General features: G+C 40.7%; 2 protein-coding genes across 8 annotated transcripts; both read left to right on the top strand.

Annotated features, from left to right (window-relative positions):
- Positions 1-630: 630 nt before the first annotated feature.
- LOC119020453 (hydroperoxide isomerase ALOXE3-like) lies at positions 631-9,970 on the top strand. 5 transcript variants are annotated; one of them, XM_037099758.1, is made up of 17 exons: positions 631-660; positions 987-1,149; positions 2,329-2,440; positions 3,166-3,343; positions 3,526-3,730; positions 3,909-3,987; positions 4,083-4,205; positions 4,308-4,408; positions 5,766-5,932; positions 6,018-6,161; positions 6,880-7,083; positions 7,277-7,363; positions 7,447-7,616; positions 8,038-8,159; positions 8,283-8,383; positions 8,855-9,025; positions 9,220-9,970. In XM_037099758.1, the coding sequence occupies exons 1-17, from the start codon at positions 646-648 to the stop codon at positions 9,397-9,399; spliced, it is 2,322 nt and encodes a 773-aa protein (XP_036955653.1). In that variant the 5' UTR covers positions 631-645; the 3' UTR covers positions 9,400-9,970. The 5 variants fall into 5 exon arrangements, with proteins under 5 accessions (XP_036955653.1, XP_036955679.1, XP_036955686.1 ...); XM_037099784.1 differs by lacking the exon at positions 631-660 and having other exon boundaries at positions 1,109-1,149; positions 2,329-2,465; XM_037099791.1 differs by lacking the exons at positions 631-660; positions 987-1,149 and adding an exon at positions 1,468-1,593.
- A 7,303-nt stretch (positions 9,971-17,273) lies between these two features.
- Positions 17,274-24,856, top strand: LOC119020471 (hydroperoxide isomerase ALOXE3-like). Of its 3 annotated transcripts, XM_037099806.1 has the most exons (14): positions 17,282-17,686; positions 17,847-18,051; positions 18,231-18,312; positions 18,600-18,722; positions 18,824-18,924; positions 19,364-19,530; positions 19,615-19,758; positions 21,521-21,724; positions 21,854-21,940; positions 22,030-22,199; positions 22,849-22,970; positions 23,103-23,203; positions 23,677-23,847; positions 24,043-24,856. In XM_037099806.1, exons 1-14 carry the CDS (start codon positions 17,528-17,530, stop codon positions 24,220-24,222), a joined length of 2,016 nt encoding a protein of 671 aa, XP_036955701.1. In that variant the 5' UTR covers positions 17,282-17,527; the 3' UTR covers positions 24,223-24,856. The 3 variants fall into 3 exon arrangements, with proteins under 3 accessions (XP_036955713.1, XP_036955701.1, XP_036955707.1); XM_037099818.1 differs by lacking the exon at positions 24,043-24,856 and having other exon boundaries at positions 17,274-17,686; positions 23,632-23,768; XM_037099812.1 differs by lacking the exon at positions 18,600-18,722.
- Positions 24,857-25,094: the final 238 nt, after the last annotated feature.

Here is a 25,094-nt window from a genome sequence, read left to right as displayed (position 1 = left end):
CTGGACGTCCACACCAGCGATGACCTCACTTGGTCACTCAACACAGCACAGCTGGTAAAGAGGGCCCAGCAGCGGCTGTATTTTCTGAGGAGGCTAAGGAAGTTTGGCATGTCGCCCGAGATCCTCAGCAACTTCTACAGCTGAATTGTTGAGAGCATCTTGACCGGCTGTATCACCGCATGGTACAGCAGCACTTCTGCTTTGAACCGCAAACGCCTACAGATAATGGTAAAGACTGCGGAGAAGATCACCAGGACTCCACTGCCTTCTCTGCAGAGCATTTACCACCGCAGGGTCCACAGGAGAGCTGCCCCCATCCTCAAAGACCCCACCCACCCCAAACAAGGACTACTGACACTTCTACCCTCACGCCGGAGGTACATATGTGCTAAGTCCAAGACCTCCCTTTATTACATTGTTGGCATTCTGTGGACAGCAAAGAAAGAACTTCATTGTACAGAAGAACATGTTCCTTTACTGTGCATATAGAAATAAACACTTCGACTCTTGAATCTTGACATTATTGCTTTGATTTTGGAGAGGATACTTCAATGCATAAAGGAAGGCTGGCCAACTTTTTTGATTTGAGGTTCGACTGAAAGATCTGAATCAATTATGACACCTTGATTTCTGGCAAAAGGATTTATGTTTGTGGATAAGGTATTTTCAATGATTGTTGATGCTTTTGTGTTGGTAGTTCAAAAGGATTATTTCTGACATAATTTGTACCATCCAACATTTGATTAAAAACAGCATCTAGGTTTTTCGGAGGCACCAGGTCTCAGTGGAAGGTATATCTGTATGTTGTCTGCATAGCAATAGTAAGAAACTTTGTGACTTTGGATTGTAAGGCCAAGAGGGAGCATAGAAGAAGAAAATAAGTGAGCGTGCAGGATGTTGGTATATGGGAGGAGATGTCGGGATGCCCTTATGGATGCCCTTATAGTAGATAAAACACAATAGTGCCATCTATGTTTCCCTTCCAGTGCCCATTCCATTTCACATGTGGTTGGCAAAAGTCCAAGAGGGAGGGGCTACTCGAAAGGCTCTGTTGCCCGGGAAAGGTGCTTAGTGCTGAGAGGGTTGGCAGACAGCAGATGTGGCAACAGGGGAGCGGAGGCTGCAAGAAGAAGTGCGGCTGTGGAACAGGTGAGTGAGTTGGGAAGGGGCCTGGTTATGGATGACTTTGTGAGTAAGGATTTTGAATTGGATCCATTGTGGGGCTGGGAGCCAGTACAAGTTCTGGAGGTACTGGATTTTCTTTAAAGGGGAGTACACACATAAGGATTTTATTAATCTTAGGAGATTTTTTATCTGTAGAGCCTCCACACATGAAGATTAAAAAATCAACTTGATCGCACTGTGTACTCAGCACAGGACACCACACACGAGGATTATCTGTCTCACGGCCGATCTAGAATCTAGTCCTTAGAGCCAGAAATATTGCATGGTCAAACGTGATCTACAGTAACCAATGGCAACAGCCCCAGCGTCACCGGCCTCTTCATAAACGGAAAAGAACATAGACTGTAAATTAAAGAGTAAATAAATGTTGTAAAATACGAAAGACACGGAAGACATAGAAGAGGGAATGTGAGTTTTTCTGACAACACACAATACTTGAATTTACCACCAGTATGACGGTTAATGGTAGTGCATAATGGTTGACGTTAGCACCAACGCTAAACGGATTTAAAACGGCTTAAAACGGCTAATTCGAACATCCCCATAGAAAAAGTTAGATCTCGCCTCTGTTTTTATTTACGCCCGCTTCTGTGTTCCGAAATCAGCTGGTTGGCTACGTTGCGTTTCACATTTCACGTAGTAGTGACTGACAGCTTTCCCCACACACTAAGATTTTTTGTCGTAAATATTGAACAAGTTCAACATTTACGATCGTCGGCCGCAACCCGTTTCCAAACAAATTATCAGGACAAATTGACTCTTAACACCACAGACCACAGGATGATCGTATTGGATAATCTTATAACACAGAAGATAATCATCCATCGTCAGGAAGGAGTCAAATCGGAGCAAAATCAGACTCGATTATTGATCGATTATCGTGTGTTCACCAAGACATCGCAGCAACACATTTAAGCAGCAAAACTGAAACAACAAATGTTCTTTAACCTTCATCAGACTCGTATCTGCAGTATTAACCACCCCTCTACTGTTCGACAATTATTGTGATGTTGCAGCTCAGTTTTTAGTTATCGTATGACCTTTATCTACATCTTGATGTTTTCAAACAATTTCTGTCTTTGCTCCAGTTGCCTAGTTTTACTCTGTCCTGCTTTTTCTCCATTTGAAATTTGATTCTTATAGAGCTAGACAAACAGCGCTTCTCATACTTCCCTGAAGAACACTGGTTCCCTGACAAGGTGGAGATAAAACCCCCTGTAGCGGTCACGTCTACCGGTAGATCATCGACAGCGAGGTGCGCCACTTCAGAGAGAAAACCGGTTTGTGGAGATGATCCTGTCTGACATACTGTAATCCTGAACACTGTTCACTGTAATAAGACATTCAAGAAAGAGAAGTTCTATAAACTAGATTATACAGCGGTGCATAAGGAGTAAATTCACTCCAACATACTGTATATACCAGGGGTCACCAACACGGTGCCCGCGGGCACCAGGTAGCCCCCAAGGACCACATGAGTAGCCCTCAGGCCTGTTCTAAAAATGAAAATTGAATATTGATATTATCTGTTTCCCAACTTGTTAAGTCATTGTTGATAATTATTGTGAGAGATCATTAATGTGATCAGTGTCTTCACATAGATGAATATGATTAATCATTAATAATCACATATAACTAAAGGCAAACTGAGCAGATTTGTTATTTCAGAAGAGTGTATCAAACTGGTAGCCCTTCATACGACTCAGTACCCATGAAGTAGCTCTCAGTTTCAAAAAGGTTGGTGACCCCTGGTATATACCCTCAAGTTTTAACTTTCTTAAGCTCTAAAAGTCTTTTAAGACAACCATTATCTTGGCAGATACAGTCGGGAGAATCCACCCACCACTAGTGCAGGGGGCAGGGTTTACTGGCTGGATACTTTAAAATTTAGGCTGGGCTAGACTGTCTTTCCAACTTACTGACCCCAGTTTTAACCTAATTGGTGGAGAAATTGTTCTTTTTTCATTCTCCCCCGATCAGGATTCTTCTGCTATCCAGAGTGAAAATGGTGGATTATGAAGTGACCGTATTCACAGGCAGTCTCGACCAAGCCGCTACTTACAGCGATGTCTACATTAAGCTGGTGGGCACAGATGGAGAGAGCCACCGTACCCAGCTCATAGACCACAAAGGATCTTTAGCCTTCATCAAAGGAGCAGTAAGTCTGAAATATCCTTCTCTAAATCTACAACAAGCTTCTTCATCCATCTCAGACTCATATCTGCAACATTAACCACCCTTCTACTCTCAGTAACTGTATGTCAGTAATTTTTTATGTTACGGCTCCTTTCATGGTTATCAAATAAACTTTTTCTTTTTAAATTTTTGTCTATATTCCAGGTGTCCAGTTTTACTGTGCCCTGCTCTGTTTCCATTGGAAAGCTGCTGCTAATAGAGCTAGACAAACAGCGCTTCTCATTCTTCCCTAACGAAGACTGGTTCCCTGCCAAGGTGGAGATAAAATCCCCTGAAGAAGTCACGTACACAGTCCCTATCTACCGCTGGATCACTGACAGTAAGGTGCATCACTTCAGAGAGGGAACAGGTTTGTTGAATTGTTTTACCTGATATCCTGTAATCCTGTATGCTATTCACTGTTATCAGGCATTCAAGAAAGAGAAGTTCTCAAAGCTAGATTATACAGAGGTGCATAAGGAGTAAATTCACTCCAACATACTGTATATACCCTCAAGTTTAAAGTTTCTTGTGGATCTTTCTTTAAGCACTGAGAGTCTTTGAAGACAACCGTCGTCTTGGCAAGTATAGGGATAAAGAGCTGAAGCGGAGAAAGGAAGAGTATTGGTGAGATCTCAGATTAATGCACGCTTATAAGGACAGAGAGAGAGAGAAAGAGAGAGAGAGAGACTGCCCTCACTGCTCTGCTCTATTTTTCACAGCTGGGAAGTGTATAAAGAGGGAATACCACACTGCATAAAGGCAAAAAACCCTTGTTCTCTGCCTCCTGAGGTCCGCTTCTCCTTCACCAAGACTATGCAGTTTGCCTTCACTGCAGTCACAGGGTGAATTCCTCAAATTCTGTCAGATATTTCAGCTTTCAGCTCTCTAGCTTATGAAAAATGTTTAATGTATAACAAATACGTTTTTTTTCTTTCATATACCAGGATGATTGAGCTGAGACTGGAAGAGTTGGTTAATTGCAAGAAGAAGTGGAAGGATATGCATCATCTTAATCGGGCACTCTGGCATAAAACTCACATGGCAGGTACTGAACTGTCATAGTTGTACATCCATCCATCCATCGTGGGGGCAGCAGCTTCAGCAGCGAGCCCCTGAATTCCCTTTCCCAAGCCACGTCGGCTAAATCTGACTGGGGAATCTCCAGGCGTTCCCAGGCCAGAGAGGAGATTTAATCACTCCGCCTGGTCCGGGGTCTGCCCCTAGGTCTCTTCCCAGTTGGACGTGCCAGGAACACCTCCCTAGGAAGGCGCCCTGCTGGCACCCTCATCAGATGCCTGAACCACCTTAACTTGCTCCTTTCCATGCAAAGGAGCAGCGGCTCTACTCCGAGTCCCTCGCGGATGGCTGAGCTTCTCACCCTGTCTCTAAGGGAGAACCCAGCCACCCTGTGGAGAAGACTCATTTTGGCCGCTTGTACCCTCAATCTCGTTCTTTTGATCATGGCCCATTACTCATGACCACAGGTGAGGGTAGGGACGAAGATTGACCAGCAGATCGAGAGCTTTCCCTTAGACTCAGCTCCCTTTTCGTCACTTTGTGCGGTGAAGCGCATGCAACACCGCACCCACTGCTCAGACTCTCAGGTCGATCTCACGGCCCCATCGTCGTGAACAAAACTCTGAGGTACTCAAACTGCTTCACTTAGGGAAGGAATCATTCCCCACCCGGAGTAGGCAATCCACTGGTTTCCTACTGAGAACCATGGCCTCAGATTTAGAGGTGCTGATCCTCATCCCTGCTGGCCCAACTGTTGAAAAAGGCATGCTAAAGTGTCCTCTTGGGAGCCAAAACATGTGCTAAATTGCCCTCTTAGTTAGTAAAACACACTAAACTGCCCCCTTGGCTGGTTAAAACATGATAAACTGTCCTCTTGGGTGGCAAAAACGTGCACTAAAGTGCCCTCTTAGGAGGCAAAAAGGCATGCTTAAGTGCCCTCCTGTTTGGCAAAATACTGCTCTCATGGGTGCCCTCTTGGGTGCCCTCTTGGTGTCTAGTTTGTCTGTTTTAAGGCTATATAATGTACCATTTGTATAACATACATATCTAAAGTTCCCTTGAGGATATGCAGAACTTAGTGCCCTCTTCAGTAGCGAGAACGTGCAATATGTGCCCTTTTTTTTCTTTTCGTCCCTGTTCGCCCCAGGATCTCCAAGAATGCTGCATACTCTGAACTGCCGTTTGGTGCATATGCACAAACAACAGTCAGAGTTTTCCCCCCAGCACTTAGGCGTAGGGAGACGACCCGCTTGTCCACCAGGGTAAACTCCAACATGGTGGCGCTCAGCCGGGGACATGAATTTTGACTGAATCCATTTTTCTGTTTCACATGCAGTGCACACTTAGACTAATAACTCAGTGGGTTTAATTTCCTCTTTTTCCAGACTATGTTCAGAAACACTGGAAGGAAGATGTGTTTTTTGGCTACCAGTATCTAAATGGCATCAACCCCATGTTGATCAGATGCTGTACGGCCCTGCCCAGTAACTTTCCTGTTACTGATGACATGGTCTTTCCTCATGGTCAGTCTAGTTTGGAAGAAGAAATGAAGGTGATTGCCTTGATCATGAGAAATCATTATTAGAATGATGTTTGTGAGTGCAAGTCATTTCTCATCCTTCCTAAATATCCAACAGAATGGCAACATATTCCTGGTTGACTACAAACTTTTGGACGGAGTGAAACCAAATGTCATCAATAAGAAGAAGCAGTACTTGATGGCTCCCCTGGTCCTCTTGCACAAAACACCTCAAGATCAGCTGATGCCACTTGCTATTCAGGTAAAATGACGAGTCAAATACAGGCAATAATAAAGCTGCAAGCTAGAAGCTTGATTTGATCCAAACTGTAACATATGTTCCCAAGTAACAGGAAGCATCCACTTTGCTAAAAGTTTTGAAGCAAGACTCTGTATCAGTGGGCGCTGTTAAAACGATCTATGTGCTTGGTCTAAAGCGCATGGCGCTCAGACACAGCACAAAGAGGCTGTACATGTATTCAGACTAGTGAAGCAGCTGTCCTCCACAGCATTAGTGACAGTGATATTACTACATTCATGGAAATCAATGAAAGCAGCCTCTCCCTCAGCCTGTGTAGGATCATATTACTGTCTGAATCACACGCTCTTCAAGTAGAAGGCAAATACTGTGCCTTTGACTTTAGACTAGCTTTGTTGGTCTACAGCACAGATGTTCTCTGCTGTCTGAAGATAGCAGTGAGCCACCAGTGTGCCTGATCACACCTAATTTTAAGACCAACATGCTTTCATTTTTTTCATTTCATTTGCTATTTACTGCCTTTGCCTGAATCTAGTGCTGCGCTGTGGGCTGCTTTGTGTCACATGTATGATAGTTCTTTCTGCTAGGAAAGGAAGTTTAATTTTAAAATAAAATCAAACTGGCAAACAGAGCAAATCTGTATTTAATTCAAACATACAGACCAGTGATGGTAAAGGACCAAATTAATTTGATGACCTCATCCTCCTTCCTTCTCCTGCAGCTGAAGCAGACTCCAGCAGACGACAACCCCATCTTCTTTCCTACTGATTCTGAGTACGACTGGTTGATGGCCAAGATCTTTGTGAGAAGCGCAGATTTTAACATACATGAACTCAACGTTCACCTGCTGCGCACTCACCTGCTGGCTGAAGTGTTCACAGTGTCACTGCTGCGCAACTTACCCATGGTGCATCCTCTGTACAAGGTAACTGTGAGAGAGAATTCTGTACTTGTAGTTTTGGTCTATTTAACCTGCTGATTTTTGTATCTTGCAAAGTTGTTAAACCAAAAAGATTTTAGTTTGAATATATTAAATGAAGTATTTCACACTGACTAATCAAGATTTCTGACTGTTGACAAATAATAGTGTTAATAACAAAGTCCCTTCTCTCCCTCAGCTCCTCATATCTCACACTCGCTACACTCTGCAGATCAACATCCTGGCTCGACTGCTTCTGATATCTGAGACTGGAGTTTTCACAAAGGTATGAAAAAACCAACATGCCCAGTAGAACCATATCATCTACAGTATTCATCTGCTTTCCTCACATATGTGAATGATCCCTAGTATGCAGCATCTGGTGGAGAGGGTATGATCACAATCCTGAGGAGATCCATGTCCTCCATGACCTACAGCTCCCTCTGTATACCAGATGACATTGCTGAGCGTGGACTGGAGGATGTGCCAAACTTCCACTACAGGGATGATGGACTCAGGCTTTGGGATATCATCAACAGGTACTGTATGCATTATGATCCTAGGTCTTAGTTACATGAAGTCACTAAAAGTTTTTATACTGCTAAGACAGTGATAGGGTTTGTCATGAAATTACAACAAAACAGTTAAAAAGGCTGGTAATATCTATTTAAACTGCTGTTTCCACAAGCCAGCAGGAGATTGTAAAGTCAATTTGACACAATGACGAAACTGTGTGTAGTACATGACATGATGAACACACATAATGTAAGCTTATGTGGAGAAACGGCTGTTAAAGGGATGATAACATTTTTGAGCATCATATCTCCTTTGGAAACTTGATTCACTGACATAATTTTATCTATTTGTTCTGCTAGCATTAGAAAAACTACTGCAGTGTGTACAAAAACATGTAAGTCAATTTGGAATGTGTTTTACTGGATTTATCCACATTTTTCAAAGGTTTGTGCAGGGAGTGCTCGGCTACTACTACAAGAATGATGCTGAGGTCAAGCAAGACTCTGAATTGCAGAAGTGGATTTCAGACATTTTTGTTCATGGATTCCTCTCCAAGGAAAGCACAGGTGGGCTTCACTGAAAAACGAATCCTAATGGTGATAAATGTGCACATTAATGGACCATTTTATTGTCAAAATTCAAGTGCAAATCAAATTTTATCTAAACTTAATATTCTGTCTCATTCTCAGGAATTCCTCAGAGCTTCACCTCTGTGGCTGAGTTGGTCAAGTTTGTCACCATGGTGATCTTCACCTGCTCAGCACAGCATGCAGCTGTCAACTCTGGACAGGTGAATCTTGTTAATCTAAGTCTACAGCCACGTTTAATGGGGCTGTACTTTGACACAGTCCTGCTTTGAGCTAAATGCAAGATATGCTAATATACCCAGGTATGTTGTTTCCTAAGGTCACTATCTTAGTTTACATTGGGTATAAAAGCATAAGGCTTCATAGGTGAGTCATATATCTGATGTGCCTGTGAAACTCCTCCCTTCCATAAAATTTCAACAAGAATTTGCCTTGAGTACGTTCAAAAAATGTAACTTTTGCCCCTGGATTTCAGAGAGACCATATGACATTGTGCTAGCTTAGCTAACAGGCTGCTAACTAGCTAACATGATTGGTCCTGTTCCTGTCCTTCTACTGCAGCAACCTCATGTTTCACATGACTGACTACCGTAAAACAGACAGAATTAACCTCTCACCTATGGCTAAACAGGCACTTTCTATCCATATGTGAAGATGCATTTTCTTCATTGCAGTATGACTTTGATGGCTGGATGCCCAACGCCCCCACCTCTCTGCAGTGTCCTCCACCAACTAAAAAGGGGACAACAAACGAGGCCACGATGCTGGACACATTCCCTGACGTCAGCACAACAGTTCATGGAATGGCCGTCGTGTGGCTCCTCAGCAAGCAGTCCACTGACTTTGTAAGTGCCAAGACTTAAAAATGACATAAATTATACCCATATTTAAGTTAAGTATGTATCTATATATCATCACAGCCATAATACTCACTTTCAATAACTGTACATTATGTTCACAATAGTCTCTTTGATAAACATTAAAATGATTTGGCAAAAAAAACAAAAAAAAACCTTCTTTTAATCTATGACCTCATCAGGTGCCTCTCGGCCATTACCCGAAGAATCATTTCACTGAGGAGACTCCCTGCAAGCTGATAAAGGAATTTCAAGAAAGGCTTGAAGAGTTTGAAGCCAATGTCAAAGCCAGAAATGGAAGTCTGGGAGTCCCATACACATACTTGATTCCAGCAGAGGTAGAAAATAGTGTGACCCTTTGAGTATCAGATGGTGTGAGATCCTCAGTGGTGGGCAAAAGTCAGGTTTTAACTGATAACCATACATCTGCATGTGATGCATTTTATACAGCCAACTTGATTCATCTGTGGTCAGCATGTGCAAATCCACAGTATAAAACATATGTTGTTAATGAATATACAGGACATCTAATCAAACTAAATTACTGGGGGTAAGATACTATTTTGCATTATATATGTAACTGACTATATAACTGTTGTGAGAGATATGATCTTGAAGTAAACTGTAATGACTTACTGTCTCAACGATGTTAAAAAAATTGTCCTTTGCTAAATTTATTATATGTTGTTTTATGTATCTATACAATATGTATGAAGTGTGATCGGGATCCAGATCATATAGACACACACATACACACACAGCGTACATTGAAGAGTTTGATTTCTGAATGAAAAATGTAATTCAACTCTGGTCATTTTACACTGTGTCAGTGTGTGTATTTAGAGACCTGACAATCAATCTGACTGCAAACAAGTTCCTGCTCTGTGTTATGACTTGTGGTGGCATTTGCTTTAATAAAACCATATATATATATATTTGGTCATATGTCACTATGTCATATGTCAAAAAGTGTGATGCTGTAATGTTGTGTTGTAGTGATGCTTTTTGATCAGTGGATGCCATTGTCACATCTTTTATTCATGGGGCTTGAAGTACAATAATGACTAATGAATGGTACTGAATAGAATAGAGACAGATGAACATGCAAAACCAACTTACAAACACACAATGTTATCTGGTCTCAAATACAATGACAGAAGTGAGAACAAAGATGGATCAGACGGAGACAGATTTTAAATGTTAAAGACAGAAAGAGGAAATGTTCTGATAAGATTAGAAGAGCTCATTGGCTACTTAATAACATATTTGTAAGGGTAAACATGCAGATGACAATATGTGTAGGACATGAAATATACAAACTAAAGACAGTAGTTGCATAGATGGAGTTTGAAGTGCAATTATGATGCTGGTATCCACATTACACAAAGTCTATAAGACTACACTCTTACTTGGCAAAACAAATGCTAAACATCAATCTGGAGTTGATTCAACAGCCCGGATCTCTGAAAAGAAAAGTGGGTGACTGCAGACCGAATGGAGAAACAGTTTGACAGAGTACGAAACATTTTACTGCATAATGAGTACTTCTACTTTTGATACTTCCATAAAGGTGTAGCCTGGAATCACCAGACAAACTCGCAAACACAGATTTGTTTTTTAACCTCTCAGCTGATTTTCAGTTTCCAAGGGGTTTATCACTGGCTGCAGACCAGACAAATGTGATGTACTGCTTATATGGGAAGCCATTTAGGCCATAACTTCATACTTCACTTGCACATACATACAAGTGAACTATGTTGCTATGGCCTAAACGGCTTCCCATAAATTCAAGTTCCTGTGAATGTGTCAGCACACGTCTTGCTCTATTGATCATCTATATGCCAGTATATCAGTAACAATGACGAGGCAGTACCGAGCCAGAACGACCACAAAGGCTATTTACAGTGCTGATTGAGTGATTTATGGAGTTTCCTGGTAGACAGATAATGGTTGCTTTGTGGTTAAAGCCAGAGCTAACAGATGCTAAATGTAACTGCCCTGAGCTGAGATGGCAGTCCAATTTAGTCATAGCCAAATCATGGTCAGATACATACATTGCCTAACTTTGTTTAGAAAATTGTTTGAATGTCCCTGGATTATGTCCAACAAAGTCATGAAAAAAAAGTTGTTTTTGCTCATGTTACTCAGATATGTATTATAGCTAGCTAATGTTCAACGTTCTTCTTGTAGAATTTACTCCCTCAACCTGCTCCAGCTTTCAGTTTATGTTAGTTCAACCAGACAGATATTGGATATGTCAAATATAAGAACTTTAGTTCCAGTTGTTTCCTCAAGGAGAATCAACTTCAGGAGGACTTTTAATCTTTATTGTCTTTTCTCTGAGCTATGAGTGAACTCAGAGTGTTGTTTTGACTTCAGTTGCCTCCACTTAAAGGGCAAATAATAAAACTTCATAAGGACATTCTAAAATGTGCTGCGTATGACGAGACATCTCTCTGAGTGTCTCTGTTCAGTCTCACAGGTGAACTGAAAAAGGTCCAAGCACTGGCCCATGTATGAAAGGTCTCAAAATATCTTACTCTGTCTCTAAATTTATGGAGGTTGCTTTTGGATTTTATCTTTGTCTGAAAAAATGTGCTGGTAGGTGGGACAGGAAGCAGTGTGAGAAGGGTCTTAGGTACACATTGTGGAAGCCAGTATAAGCATTCTTTGACTGCAGTATATATCTGTACTTTTATACAAATACATATAATAGCACAATAATTACTTTTTTTACCAACCACCATAGCGTCGACTGGTAAAGTCGACGTGTGTCTGTGTGTGTGTGTGTGTGTGTGTGTGTGTGTGTGTAATAATGGAAAAGACACCCTTTGTAGCAGGAAGTAACATGGAAGGAGTTCTGAGTACTTTGTCATGTTGTTGGTTGGTTGTTGTTGATCAGTCAGATTTTATTAAACAATCTTTTTTAATTGTGATAAACCTCCTGTACAAACCATTTCTTATAACAGAAACACAGTGTGCAGTGGGCCTGTCCCACGCTGGGTTACTCTGTGATTTTATGAAGGAAGTATAATCTAAATGCATATTTTGAATGTTTGAAGTCTTCCTTGTTAGTCTATAAGGGGGTTTCCCCTGGTGGCTAGAAGATACAATTTTAGTTGATATTTCCGGATGCCTGGCAGCACCTTCCTAAGAAGCACAGTAAAAGCAATAGAGTATTTCATCACAGAACATTCCTTAACCAGAGTTCCTGGTATGACTGGACACTCTCATAAATCTTTGCCTATAAAAACAGGTGTCAGTAGTGAATCAGTTACTCAAAAGTGCTGTTCATAAAAGGAATAGGTAAGAGAGACACTTTAGGAGATGATTTCAGACATTAACTATAACATTGTGACTCCAGAAAACTCAAAGAGGATGCAGGACACCAAAAAATAGGTTGCTTGGCTTTTACTGGCACATAGTAGGCAGCACACAGAGAGAGTCACTAGACATGCTTCTTCTATATATATAGACTTCCTGCCAGGTAACCACACCTGGAGCCTAGAGCTCCCTCTAGATACTATAAGAAGTCTCAGGATACTACATCCCTCCCTTCTTAGGTCTGCAGACAACACTCACTGCAAAAGAAAACAAGACAGTTAATCAACATTAGACAGGAGACACATTTTACTTACATTAATAAGTTGAACGCTCTTCAATTTAACTCTCAAATTTTAACTTAAATTCAAATGTTAACCGAACTATAAATGCCATACACATAAATTGGCATCTGACTACTTAGAATAAAAATATTGTTTAACAATTAAATTTAAACAGTAGTATTCTCTGCAGAGCTGATAAATCAGTATCCTTTGTTGTTATTTATCTTTTCTGTTTAATTAAGGCCTATAATAATCAGGAGGGCCCCTCTCTCTAGTGCCTTAAGGGTGGTGTTAACTGTTCCTCCAATACCAGCGGGGACTCACTCCCCAGCATCGGTGGGCCACTCTCAGAGTCTTTCACATGGGGTATAGAGTCAGAGGCCTGGACCTCAGGGGACTGCACTTGTTTTGGCATCACAGGAGATGGGATGCTCACAGCCTGAGGTATACTGGGATCTACTGGGCTGAAGTCACATACTTTATTCCATTTTTAGACAAGAACTCAGCAAACTCAGCACTTGTAAAGCATGTAGCATTATCACTCACCAACATCTGCAGCAATCCATGGACACTGAACCTTTGTCCGAGCTTTTCAATTGTGCCATGAGAGGTCGCTGTAGTCACGGGATATACATCCATCCATTTAGAATGGGAATCAACCAGCACCAGAAACATCTTGCCCAAAAACAGACCTACATAATCCACATGTAGTTGAGTTCAGGGCTTCCCTGGCCATTCCCAGGGATGTAAGGGTGCTGTAGAAGGAGACATGCTATTCTGTTGACATGCATCACACTGATTTACTTCCCTCTCAACCTCTTGATCCATCTGTGGCCACCAGACATACAACCGGGCCAGTCCATCTGAGACATTCCTGGGTGGGACTAATGTAGCAACTTTAACAGTGTTGTACGTCCTTTCTGAGGAATAATAACTCGAGCACCCCACAGAACACATCCATCTCGTACACTAAGCTCTAAGCAGCGAGTGAAATATGGCATGAATTTAGGCTCCACTATGGAAGGCCATCCTTTTAGCACATATTCACACACATGTGACAATGTCACATCTTTAGCGGTCCAATGTTTTACTTGTTCTGTGGTCACTGGTGCATCATCCATTCCATCCAGCATCAGCACTAGATCCTCCTCTTCCTCAGCAGGGAATGTTTCTGGCAGGGGAAGTCTACTGAGGGCATCTGCATTGATATGCTGCCTTCCAGGGCGGTATACTGTACAGCATGATAATCATAAGGTCTGAGCCATACAGACCAAAGCTGAACACGTGGAGACACCATCTGAGGAACAGGTTTAGTTTCATTGAACAGGGAAATCAGGGGCTTATGGTCAGTTACAATTGTGAATTTTCAGCCATAGAGGTAATTGTGGAACCTTTTAATTCCAAATATCACAGCCAAACCTTTATCCAGTTGGGAGTATTTCTTCTCTGCTGGTGCCAAAGTGCGAGATACAAAACCAATTGCTTTTTCTGTTCCATCTTCCATTCTGTGGGACAACACTGCCCTGACGCCATAGGGTGAGGCATCGCACGCTAATATTAAAGGCCTCTCTCCAGAATAATGCACCAAGACATCACCTGACTTCAGTAAGGCTTTGGACCTCCTGAACGCTTCTGCTTGATGGACCCCCCAGCTCCACTCCACATCTTTCCTCAGCAAATGATGTAAAGGGGTTAGCAATGTGGAGAGATTGGGAAGGAAGAGGTTGTAATAATTCAACAAGCCCAGATAGGCTTTGAGCTCTGTCACTGAAGTTGGGGTGGGAGCATCAACAACAGCTTTTACCTTGCACAGTGTGCACTCATTTAGCATCCAAGTTATGTCCCAAATACTCCAATACTCCAACTTCATCAGCCAGCAACATGCATTTACTTCTCTTTAATCTGAGACCAGCATCTTCTAACCTGGTCAGCACCTCATCCAGGGTTCTGAGGTGCATTTCTCTGGTTGCTCCGGTAATGGTGAGTATTTACAGTTAAGTACTTCTTGGATTGATCATCCATTTGGATCTGCTTATATGCATGCATCCAGTTTTGTGAACTGTTTTCCACCAGATAACACTGCCATCTAATCCTCCACCTTGGGTATGGGGTACTGTTCCAAGGTGGAGACTCTATTGACAGTGAATTTATAATCTCCACACAATCTACAGTTACCATCAGGTTTGCGCAAAGGAACTACGGGAGCTGCCCAGCCAGAATACTTCACAGTAATGGTGTTCTCTTTTAGCAATCTGTCAATCTCAGCATCAACTTTAGGCTTCATAGCATAGGGAACAGATCTGGGTCTATAAAAGCGAGGAGCAGCATTATCGGGTACATGAATAGTAGCTTGGAACCCTTTTAAAGTCCCCAGCTCCTCTTTAAAGACTCCCTTATGTTTTTGTAGCATGTACTCTAGCGTCAGGGGCTGTGAGTGGTTTGCAGTGTATACTGGCTCTAGTGTCAGGGACTGTGGATGGTGTGCGAGGTGCTTGATTTCTGCCCAGTCCAGTTTAATATGCTTCATCCACCATCTTCCCAGTAGGTTTGGACCTGTACCTTTAACTACTATGTTGGGCAATATATTTTCTTGCTGTTTGTAGTTCACTTTTACATATGTTTTCCCCATTACCTTTATCTTTTGTTTTGTAAATGTTCTCAACTTCAAGCAAGTTTTCTTCAATGGAGGGGCATTTTTCACTTTCTCTTTGAATGTTTCCATATTCAGTATGGTAAATCCACATCCAGTATTCACTTCAAATGTCACTGTTTCTCCATTCAGAGTCATGCATACCTTGTAGGGTAGCACCCCCGCCTCTTCATCCTCACCCTGGACACTGTATAATGAGAAGGGCTGTTCCTCCTCATCACTCTTCCGAAGCTCCATAGCCATAAAGGAGCAAGCTTTGAGCAGTAAAATTTTCCTCTGGGAATGAAGGGAATATTAAAGACATTAAGATAAAGCAAAGTAGGGCAAAGGTGGTTGTTAAGGAAAAAGAAGAAGCAGAGTCTGTGGTTAGGGGATGTACTCACTTGCACTGATCACACTATGAGTGACCTGGCAAAGTGGAACAGGTCAAACTGTTGAACTTGGCCGTGTATGCGGTGAAAAAGTGTACAATGTGATTAAAAGCAATGTATCAAAGTTTGGAAAGCTAATGATAATCAGTAATAAGGTGTTGAGCTGAGGTCATGAGGAAATTAAAAGAACAGGTTAAAGAACTGGTCAGATCAACATGAGGCCTAGAGGATGTGTCAGATCCTGATCATGCGTTGGGCATGGGCACAGACTGTGACCAGTGCATGTTAAGGTATTACGAAATCTTAATCGAGGGGTGATCAGCCAGTGGATGGAGATCAGAGTTACAAACAGTTTAGTACCTTTTCTGAGACTTCTTCAGGGATGGTGCCCCAGGATGATCTATTGTAAATCGGATCTTATTATTTATCCTAATTGATAATTATTCCTGATAATCTTTAATTATTATTAATAGCCAAATTGCTTTGTGGATTGAAGTGTTGAACATTTCTCTTTTGTTTGACAAGTGATCTGTTTAGCTGTCAGAACAACACACCCAAGCCCAGAGGAAAATTTTACTAAAGGAGCTCAATGAGAGTTCTCATTTCAGTCTCGTTGTAGTCTTTTGTTGGTCTCAAACATTTCTCATTTGTTTCTCCTAAAATTCCTTAGGAGCAATAGGTGAGACTTGAGACTTTACCACTTAAACCTTGCTCCTTTCCAGTACTGGGGAGACATTCTGAAACTTCATTGGGAGCTTGATGAGATCTCCTTTGAAACTTACAGGGAGCCCAAGTTGAGATTTTCTGCACCTGTTTCTCAGGAGGAACAATTGATAAACAGGAGAAATCAGTCACAGCCTCTCTTTGGTCTCACATAGATCTCATAGTTGTTTAGGAGAACTGGATGAGACACTACTGAGATCTCTTTTCCAATTTTCGTTTCCTCTGGGATTATATTGCCACCTTCTAATACATTGATTTCAAACACACTCACCTTCATTACATTACTAACTTCTAATACATTGATTTCAAACATAATCACACATTACACATTGTTCTACTTTGCAACGCCAGTATTTAACTCTCATTCTGATCATTAGAGACAGAGTAAAACACTGCAAGTGCAGTTCCTTGATTTACACAGGCACACTGCACCACTCCCTTTCTCACTTCCTCTCCCAATGTCTCACTTGAATGATTTTATCAACGATTATAATACCTTCCCTTTTACATGAATTTATGGCAAACATTATGCAGCAAGCCAAACTTTAACATGTTGTAGAATCATTTCAGGACTATGTATGGTGTCTGGTGTCTGGCAGGAGTGTATGTGGTGTGTGTGTGTGTGTGTGTGTGTGTGTGTGTGTGTGTGTGCAGCTTTTCGTGTGTGTGTGTGTGTGGGTGTGTGTGCAGCTGTTCGTGCGTGTGTGTGTGTGGGTGGGTGGGTGTCTGTGCATACTAATCTTTTCTTGACATTGTGCTGCTGGCTGAGCCTGCTTGCTCGTCTGTTTGTGCTGCACCGAGGAATCCTGTGATGGTAGAACACCAAAACACAGGAAGGAAGAGGAGGAGCAAAGTGTTTCTGCTCCACATTATTACATGCGCAGCAGAACTTACACACCAGACACAAACAGCCAGGTCGCCTCTTTGATGAAACCACAGCAGTGTCAATATCTATATCAATACCAATGTTTGTATCGATATTTGGATAAATCCCCCCACCACTAGTGCAGGGGGCAGGGTTCACTGGCTGGATAATTGGGCTAGATGGTTTTTCCAATTTACCAACCCCAGTTTTCACCTAATTGGTGGAGAGATTGTTTTTAATTAATCTCTCCCCATCAGGATTCTTCTGCTTTCCAGAATGAAAATGGTGAATTATGAAGTGACCGTATTCACTGGCAGTCTCGACCATGCCACGACTTATAATGATGTCTACATTAAGCTGATGGGTACAGATGGAGAGAGCTGCCGCACTCAGCTCAGAGACTACAAAGGATCTTCAGCCTTCGCCAGAGGAGCAGTAAGTCTGAAATATCCTCCTCTAAATGTACAACAAGCTTCTTTATCTGAGACTCATATCTGCAGCATTAACCACCCTTCTACTTTCAGTAACTGTATGTCAGTCATTGTTTTGTTACTACTCCATTCTTGGTTATCAAATCAACCTTTCTATATTCCAGGTGTCTAGTTTTACCGTGCCCTGCCCGGTCTCCATTGGAAAGCTGCTGCTAATAGAGCTAGACAAACAGCGCTTCTCACTGTTCCCTGAAGAAGACTGGTTCCCTGACAAGGTGGAGATAAAATCCCCTGAAGAAGTCACGTACACAGTCCCTATCTACCGCTGGATCACTGACAGCAAGGTGCACCGCTTCAGAGAGGGAACAGGTTTGTGGGAATTTTCCTATCTGACATCCTGTTATCCTATATGCTGTTCACTGTAATGAGACATTCAAGAAAGACAAGTTCTAAATGCTAGATTATACAGAGATGCATAAGGAGTAAATTCACGCCAACATACTGTATATTCCCTCAAGTTTAAAGTTTCTTGTGGATCTTTCTTTAAGCTCTGAGAGTCTTTGAAGACAACCATCGTCTTGGCAGGTACAGTCGGGATAAAGAGCTGAAGCGGAGAAAGGAAGAGTATCGGTGAGAGCTCAGATTAATGCACCCTTATATTATATATATATATATATATATATATATGTATATATGTATATTTATATATATATATATGTATATATGTATATATATATATATATATATGTATATATGTATATATATATATATATGTATATGTATATATATATATATATATATATATATATATATATATATATATATATATATATATATATATATATATATATATATATATATATATATATATATATATATGAGAGACTGTCCTCGCTTCTCTGCTCTATTTTTCCCAGCTGGGAAGTGTATAAAGAGGGAATACCACACTGCATAAAGGCAAAAAACCCTTGTTCTCTGCCTCCTGAGGTCCGCTTCTCCTTCACCAAGACTATACAGTTTGCCTTCACAGCAATCACAGGGTGAATTCCTCAAATTCTGTCGATATTTCAGGTTTAGGTTCTCAAGACCTGGTTATAAAACAACATTTCTAACAATTAATCTCTTTTTTTTCATATACCAGGATGATTGAGCTGAAACTGGAAGTGTTGGCTAACTGCAAGAAGAAGTGGAAGGATATGCATCATCTTAATCGGGCATTCTGGCATAAAACTCACATGGCAGGTACTGAACTATCATAGTAGTTTAAGGGAATATTTGATACTGTTTGCATAGTAGTACACATTCAACTGTATTTACTCAGATAGTCAACTGTATTTTATTATGCTACTCCTGATAAGTTATAAATTTTGACTCAATGCTTGATAATCTATTGGCTTTTGTACTTGACTCACTAATAGAAACATTCAAAAGGAAATGAGTGTGTATCTCTGTCTTATAGGTCTAGGTCTTCATGGTAACTGCATTTAATTGCATATAATCAAGACTCTGACTAACAAATGATTGAAACAACTAGAAACAGTGTCCAATCATGTCTGTCACTCTGATTTATATGAAACAAATTGTTCTCCCATTTCTCTGTTTCACATGCAGTGCACACTTAGACTAATAAAAGCGCTGAAACAATTTTGAAACTTGTGATGTCAACTCCCTCTTTTTCTAGACTATGTTCAGGAACATTGGAAGGAGGATGTGTTTTTTGGCTACCAATATCTAAATGGCATCAACCCCATGTTGATCAGACGCTGTACGGCCCTGCCCAGTAACTTTCCTGTTACTGATGACATGGTCTTCCTCCATGGTCAGTCTAGATTGGAAGAAGAAATGAAGGTGATTGCCTTGACCTTGATGCCTTGACCTTGAGAAATCTTTGTTAGTGCAAGTCATTTTTCATCCTCCCTAAATATCCAACAGAAAGGCAACATATTCCTGGCTGACTACAAAATTTTGGATGGAGTGAAACAAAATGTCATCAATAGGAAGAAGCAGTACTTGATGGCTCCCCTGGTCCTCTTGCACAAAACACCTCAAGATCAGCTGATGCCAGTTGCTATTCAGGTAAGATGGCGAGTCAAATACAGGCAATAATAAAGCGGCAAGCTAGAAACTGTAACACATATGTTCCCCTGTAGCATGAAGTATCCACCTGAAAGCATTTACTTAGACTGTATCCGTTTTGCTAGTTAAATAGCAGATCACATGGGCACAAAGGAAGGTGCACAGCACCACCCTTAGCAAAAAGTAGTTTATTCAAGTGTACTACAAGTATACTTATTTTATACTAAAACTGAGGCAGTATACTTTAAGTGTACTTTTTATATACTATATTCTATATACTTAAGAAAAGTATAGTGAAGTATACTTGGCTTATACTGAAAAGTATAAAGAATAGTCTAAGACTAACTACATTAATACTTAGACTTACACTTATACTTTAATACTAAAGCTTATACTTGTACTTTAGTATACTGTAACACCCCTAGTGGACTGTGGCGCAAATACTGTTGGGTATTCTGTTGTTGTTGGTGTAATTATGGTTCGCGAATGTGGTTGTGAATAAGATGATCTGTAAGACGGTTGTGGGTTATATTGTGTTAACAAAAATGACAAATATGTTGGCACCGTGAGTGAAGGGGTGTTTTCCGGGAGAGACTTCCCGTCTGTGACACTGTGGGTGTGGATGTTGATAAATGGTGATTTTCTGGCTAGAACTTGCTAGATTACAAGTTCCCACAATTGTGTTTATACTTAATTTAACAGAATAAAAATGTTGTTCACTACACACATTTATTTTGAGTCACATCTTAATAAAATGTGGACTGGAAGAATATAATTAGTATACTAGTAACATACAGATCAGTGTACTTGTTGAGTACTTGAAAGTGTACATCTGTAAACTTAAAATGACCTTATAAAGTATACTTAAAGTACTTTTATAAACTTAAAGTCTTCCAATTTAGTCAGAATAAGAATTACATTTGTAAACTTTCTAGTACTCTACAAGTACATGGTCCATAGTATACTTGCTATACTTATACTCGAACATACTTAATAAAATGAACTTCAAGTGTACTACGTTTTGCTTAAGAGGCTTTCCATTTATTCAGCCTAGTGAAGCAGCTGTCCTCCAGAGCTCCGTCAAAGCTAAAACTCTAATTCTGTTTCCTGTCAAATTAATAACTAATAGTTTTGCCGCTTAAATGTGCCACAGCATTTGTGACAGTGACATTACCACATTCATGGAAACATTTAAAATGATTGAACATAGCCTCTCTAATGATAAACTAAGAGTGTTTTAAACCTGCCTGTGTAGGATCATCTTACCGTCTGAATAAAGCACTTATCAAATAGAAGGCAAACACTGCACCTTTGACTTTAGACTAGCTTTGTTGGTCTACAGCACTGTTGTTCTATGCTGTCTGAAGATAGCAGTGAGCCACCAGTGTGTCTGATCACACCTGATTTTAAGACCAACATGCCCAGGGGTGCACAGGTGGGCCCAGGTTCATTTGCTATTTACTGACTTTGTCTCTCAGTTCTTTCTACTAGGAAAGGAAGTTTAATTTAAAAATAAAATCACCATTTGCCATATTCAAGTTTGACAGGCTGACAAGGGCACAAGTCAAGTCAGTTATATTTTCATGTCACACAAGCATTAAATGAATAATGAATATCCCCTAAAGGGATCAACAGAATACCATGCTGCAAAAAACAAACTGGCAAGCAGAACAAAACTATATTTAAAAGTCAACCATACAGACCAGTGATGGTAAAGGACCAAATTAATTTGATGACCTCATCCTCCTTCCTTCTCCTGCAGCTGAAGCAGACTCCAGCAGACGACAATCCCATCTTCTTTCCTACTGATTCTGAGTACGACTGGTTGATGGCCAAGATCTTCGTGAGAAGCGCAGATTTTAACATACATGAACTCAACGTTCACCTGCTGCGCACTCACCTGCTGGCTGAAGTGTTCACAGTGTCACTACTGCGCAACGTGCCCATGGTGCATCCTTTGTACAAGGTAACTGTGAGGGAGAATTCTGAACTCACTGTAGTTTAACTCTGTCTAAACTGCTGATTTTTGTTTTTTAACTTTCTGACTTGGGTGACAAATAATAGTGTTAATAACAAAGTCCCTTCTCTCCCTCAGCTCCTCATACATCACACCCGCTACACTCTGCAGATCAACATCCTGGCTCGACTGCTTCTGATATCTAAGACTGGAGTTTTCACAAAGGTATGAAAAGACCAACATGCGCAGTAGAACCATATAATCTACAGTATTCCTCTCTGACTGTTTTCCTCACATATGTGAATGATCCCTAGTATGCAGCATCTGGTGGAGAGGGTATGATCACAATCCTGAGGAGATCCATGTCCTCCATGACCTACAGCTCCCTCTGTATACCAGATGACATTGCTGAGCGTGGACTGGAGGATGTGCCAAACTTCCACTACAGGGATGATGGACTCAGGCTTTGGGATATCATCAGCAGGTACTGTATGCATTATTATCTTAGTTTTTAGTAACATGAAGTCACTGAAAGTCTTTATACTGTTTTACAGTACAAAGACTAAGACATTGGTAGGGTTTGTCAGGGGCCAAATAGCAACAAACAAGCTAAAAAGGCTGGCAACATTTATTTAAAATGCTGTTTACACAAGCCAGCAGGAGAGCCAGACTGTGAAGTCAATTTGACACAATGACCAAACTGTGATTAGTACATCAGGTGATGAACACATGAGGTGAACACATTGTTCATCACATATTGTCACATTGTAATGAACACATCGTCTACTTTAATATTTTCATTCTATTTTATTTTATTGTCTATTTTAGTATTTTATTTATATCCTTATCTTTATTTCTTGTTTCCATTCATGCTGTATTTCGATTACTACTTTGCACAGAGTATTGGAACAAAAACAATTTCCCCCCTGGGGATTAATAACGTATTCTGATTCTGATTGATGCTGATACTGATGATGTAAGTTTATGTGAATAAACGGCCTGTGGAAACTTGTTCCAATGACATAATTTGATCTCTTTGGTCTGCTAGCATTAGAAAAACTACTGCAGTGTGTATAAAAACGTGTAAGTAAATTTGGAATGTGTTTTACTGGATTTATCCACATTTTTCAAAGGTTTGTGCAGGGAGTGCTCGGCCACTACTACAAGAATGATGCTGAGGTCAAGCAAGACTCTGAACTGCAGAAGTGGATTTCGGACATTTTTGTTCATGGATTCCTCTCCAAGAAAAGCACAGGTGGGCTTTACTGAAAAACAAGTCCTAATGATGATAAATGTGCACATTAATTTACCATTTTATTGTCAAAATTCAAGTGCAAATCAAATTTTAATGTAGCTATCTAAACACAATATTCTGTCTAATTCTCAGGAATTCCTCAGAGCTTCACCTCTGTGGCTGAGTTGGTCAAGTTCGTCACCATGGTGATCTTCACCAGCTCAGCACAGCATGCAGCCGTCAGCTCTGGACAGGTGAATCTTGTTAATCTAAGTCTACAGCCACGGTTAATGGGGCTGTACTTTGACACAGTCCTGCTTTGAGCTAAATGCAACAAATGCTAATATACCCAGGTATGATGTTTCCTAAGGTCACTATCTTAGTTTACATTTGGTATAAAAGCATAATGCTTCATAGGTGAGTCATATATCTGATGTGCCTGTGAAACTCCTCCCTTCCAAAAAATTTCAACAAGACTTTGCCTTGAGTACGTTCAAAAAATGTAACTTTTGCCCCTGGATTTCGGAGAGACCGTATGATATTGTGCTAGCTTAGCTAACAGGCTGCTAACTAGCTAACGTGATTGGTCCTGTTACTGTCCTTCTACTGCAGCAACCTCATGTTTCACATGACTGACTACCGTAAAACAGACAGAATTAACCTCTCACCTATGGCTAAACAGGCACTTTCTATCCATATGTGAAGAAATGCATTTCCTTCACTGCAGTATGACTTTGATGGCTGGATGCCCAACGCCCCCACCTCTCTGCAGTGTCCTCCACCAACTAAAAAGGGGACAACAAACGAGGCCACGATGCTGGACACATTCCCTGACGTCAGCACAACAGTTCATGGAATGGCCGTCGTGTGGCTCCTCAGCAAGCAGTCCACTGACTTTGTAAGTGCCAAGACTTAAAAATGACATAAATTATACCCATATTTAAGTTAAGTATGTATCTATATATCATCACAGCCATAATACTCACTTTCAATAACTGTACATTATGTTCACAATAGTCTCTTTGATAAACATTCAAATGATTTGGCAAAAAAAAACAAAAAACAACCTTCTTTTAATCTATGACCTCATCAGGTGCCTCTCGGCCATTACCCGAAGAATCATTTCACTGAGGAGACTCCCTGCAAGCTGATAAAGGAATTTCAAGAAAGGCTTGAAGAGTTTGAAGCCAATGTCAAAGCCAGAAATGGAAGTCTGGGAGTCCCATACACATACTTGATTCCAGCAGAGGTAGAAAATAGTGTGACCCTTTGAGTATCAGATGGTGTGAGATCCTCAGTGGTGGGCAAAAGTCAGGTTTTAACTGATAACCATACATCTGCATGTGATGCATTTTATACAGCCAACTTGATTCATCTGTGGTCAGCATGTGCAAATCCACAGTATAAAACATATGTTGTTAATGAATATACAGGGCATCTAATCAAACTAAATTACTGGGGGTAAGATACTATTTTGCATTATATATGTAACTGACTATATAACTGTTGTGAGAGATATGATCTTGAAGTAAACTGTAATGACTTACTGTCTCAACGATGTTAAAAAAATTGTGCTTTGCTAAATTTACTACATGTTGTTTTATGTATCTATACAATATGTATGAAGTGTGATCGGGATCCAGATCATATAGTCACACACATACACACCGCGTACATTGAAGAGTTTGATTTCTGAATGAAAAATGTAATTTAACTCTGGTCATTTTACAAACATTACTAATGTTAAAATATCTTTAATTTTGCACAAAGTATTCACATAACGACTTATGCTGTGTCAGTGTGTGTATTTAGAGACCTGACAATCAATCTGACTGCAAACAAGTTCCTGCTCTGTGTTATGAATTGTGGTGACATTTGCTTTAATAAAACCAGATATATCTTCTGTTGTTTCAGTTTTTAATGTCATTGGATTCTGCTGCAGAGCTGCAGGTACAGCTCTTTCAATGCTGAGAACAGTGTTAAACCTTTTACAATCTCAGAGGCATTTACTAAATACCCAAACAGCAGCAACACACTTTGCGTTATGAGTCCTGACACAAGGCCAGCTGTCCGGTTTCATGTGCAGGGTTAATTCATATACCTTCTCAGGCAGTGTTGACCTGAACACGCACACATTTGGTCATA

Source organism: Acanthopagrus latus, chromosome 1, assembly GCF_904848185.1.
Source record: "Acanthopagrus latus isolate v.2019 chromosome 1, fAcaLat1.1, whole genome shotgun sequence".
In the NCBI taxonomy this organism is placed as follows: Eukaryota; Metazoa; Chordata; class Actinopteri; order Spariformes; family Sparidae; genus Acanthopagrus; species Acanthopagrus latus.
This window is presented reverse-complemented; position numbering and strand designations above follow the sequence as displayed.

Bases quoted from the DNA above. Each gene is read 5' to 3' on its own strand.
- LOC119020471 (XM_037099806.1), top strand. From the start codon at position 17,528: ATGAAAATGGTGAATTATGAAGTGACCGTATTCACTGGCAGTCTCGAC. The intron at 18,313-18,599 runs GTGAGAGCTCAG...TATTTTTCCCAG, and splicing joins CGGAGAAAGGAAGAGTATCG to CTGGGAAGTGTATAAAGAGG. The intron at 23,848-24,042 runs GTAAGTGCCAAG...TGACCTCATCAG, and splicing joins GCAAGCAGTCCACTGACTTT to GTGCCTCTCGGCCATTACCC.
- LOC119020453 (XM_037099758.1), top strand. The intron at 4,409-5,765 runs GTACTGAACTGT...CTCTTTTTCCAG, and splicing joins GCATAAAACTCACATGGCAG to ACTATGTTCAGAAACACTGG. The intron at 6,162-6,879 runs GTAAAATGACGA...CTTCTCCTGCAG, and splicing joins TGATGCCACTTGCTATTCAG to CTGAAGCAGACTCCAGCAGA.